The following is a 2500-nucleotide window of genomic DNA, read 5'->3' as shown; positions in this document are numbered from 1 at the left end:
AGATAATAAATAATTAAACAAACATACATTAAATATGTAATGTTTTTGTATTAATTGAATTTATGTATATATAATATGTAATGAAAAATAAACGATCCATTATCCTTAAACAAACAAATTAAATATGTAGTATATTTTATAATAAATGTAAAGTATATTTTCTGCGATAAGGTGGCGACTTGTCCAGGGTGTACACTGCCTTCTGCCCATTTGTAGCTGAGATAGGCACCACAGACCCCCGCAACCCCAAAAGGGAATAAGCGGTAGGAAATGGATGGATGGTAATGTATATTTTATATTAAAAAAAAATGATATAGATCTATATAACAGATAATAAACAAACATGCATCAAATATTTGTTTTTGTTTTATGTTGAATTGATATATGTTTGTATATATAATATACCATGAAAAATAAATGATCCTTTCATCCATAAAGAAACATAAATGAAATATATTATTTTGTAATAAATGTAATGTATTAATTGTATATTGAAATAGAATCCTAACTTAAATAAACTTGGACTATATAGTTGTTTTATTTGAGATGTCATCTATAAGAAGTAATAAAAGAGGTCTTCTTACCAGAGTGCTGAAGGTGGAGGTGTGGAGGACATGTTGCTGCAGACATCTGGGACACTGGGAGGAGCAGCGACTCTGCATGGGTGGAGGCAAGCTCAGCAGCAACACCACAACATACCACTCCATCCCTGACCACACACACACACACACACGGTGCAAAGTTAGGACTGATGAAAGTTGAGTGTGTGTGTGTGTGTGTGTGTGTGTGTGTGTGTGTGTTACCTCCTTGAGGAGTGATGAGAAGTCTTCCAGCAGCCAAGTGAAGAGCAGCTTCCACCTTCCAACCTCTCCTCTCTGCTCTCCCTTTTTATTACCTCTCCCCTCCCTCTTTATTAGGACCACCGTCTGCCTGCCAATGGCAGAGCAGCACCACCTGACACACACACACACACACACACACACCAGAAGAAGAAGGATGTTGTCCCCGCAAACAGAACAATAATAAAAAGTCTGCAAGTGTTATGAATAGACTTTGTGTAAGATTGAACAGTGAATGCTCCAAAAGACCACCTGAAGATATTCCAACAGACATCGATGGACACACACTTCCTTTTAGTGTCTTTCCAACGTGAAGTGAATTATATTTATATAGCGCTTTTTCTCTAGTGACTCCAAGCACTTTACATAGTGAAACCCAATATCTAAGTTCCATTTCAAGCAGTGTGGGTGGCACTGGGGGCAGGTGAGTAAAGTGTCTTGCCCAAGGACACAACGGCAGTGACTAGGTTGGCAGAAGCGGGAATCGAACCTGCGACCCTCAAGTTGCTGGCACGGCCACTCTACCAACCGAGCTAAACCGCCCTGTGAAGTTTCCAGTCTGGATAAGAAGTCTGCATGCTAGTGCGGGAGAAAAGAGCACGAAGGTGCCGATATCAATCAATAGATCAATATATTGCACTTTTGCATGTCTGGATCATGGATATCAATACATGACTTCCATACAACCTTTCATCTTTTTTAGTTCTTCTCTGTGGGAAGAGGGGGGGGGGGGGGGGTTGCCCACAACTGAGGTCCTCTCCAAGGTTTTTCATAGTCAGCATCGTCACTGGCGTCCCACTGGATGTGAATTCTCTGTGGGAAGAGGGGGGGGGGGGGTTGCCCACATCTGAGGTCCTCTCCAAGGTTTCTCATAGTCAGCATTGTCACTGGCGTCCCACTGGATGTGAATTCTCTGTGGGAAGAGGGGGGGGGGGGGTGTTGCCCACATCTGAGGTCCTCTCCAAGGTTTCTCATAGTCAGCATTGTCACTGGCGTCCCACTGGATGTGAATTCTCTGTGGGAAGAGGGGGGGGGGGTTGCCCACATCTGAGGTCCTCTCCAAGGTTTCTCATAGTCAGCATTGTCACTGGCGTCCCACTGGATGTGAATTCTCCCTGCCCACTGGGTGTGAGTTTTCCTTGCCCTTTTGTGGGTTCTTCCCAGGATGTTGTAGTCGTAGTGATTTGTGCAGCCCTTTGAGACATTTGTGATTTGGGGCTATATAAATAAACATTGATTGATTGATTGATTGATTGATTGATTGATTGAAAGTATAAGTAGCAAAGCAAGCTTGGTATCAACTATAAACTGTGCATGCGGAGAGGGGAGGGGAGCCATGGCAGAGCACATACACATGTGACAAGGTATATAAATATACATGTGACAAGGTATATAAATATACATGTGACAAGGTATATAAATATACATGTGACAAGGTATATAAATATACATGTGACAAGGTATATAAATATACATGTGACAAGGTATATAAATATACATATTACAAGGTATATAGATATACATATTACAAGGTATATAGATATACATATTACAAGGTATATAGATATACATATTACAAGGTATATACATATACTGTACATATTACAAGGTATATAGATATACATATGACAAGGTATATAAATATACATATTACAAGGTAT

General features: G+C 40.4%; 1 protein-coding gene across 1 annotated transcript in view; it reads right to left on the bottom strand.

The window, feature by feature from the left end:
• Positions 1-2500, bottom strand: part of LOC133553967 (proenkephalin-B-like) — a 34585-nt gene that overhangs the window by 3579 nt on the left and 28506 nt on the right. The window contains exons 2-3 of the mRNA XM_061902289.1: positions 804-954; positions 585-709 (exon numbers count right to left, since the gene is read on the bottom strand). Coding sequence (XP_061758273.1) covers positions 585-707 — 123 coding nt within the window. The 5' untranslated portion in view covers positions 708-709; positions 804-954. The remainder of the gene's footprint in view (positions 1-584; positions 710-803; positions 955-2500) is intronic.

The sequence above is a fragment of the Nerophis ophidion genome, linkage group LG06, assembly GCF_033978795.1.
Source record: "Nerophis ophidion isolate RoL-2023_Sa linkage group LG06, RoL_Noph_v1.0, whole genome shotgun sequence".
In the NCBI taxonomy this organism is placed as follows: Eukaryota; Metazoa; Chordata; class Actinopteri; order Syngnathiformes; family Syngnathidae; genus Nerophis; species Nerophis ophidion.
The sequence above is the reverse complement of the archived record's forward strand: the minus strand, read 5'-3'. Positions and strand labels throughout refer to the sequence as shown.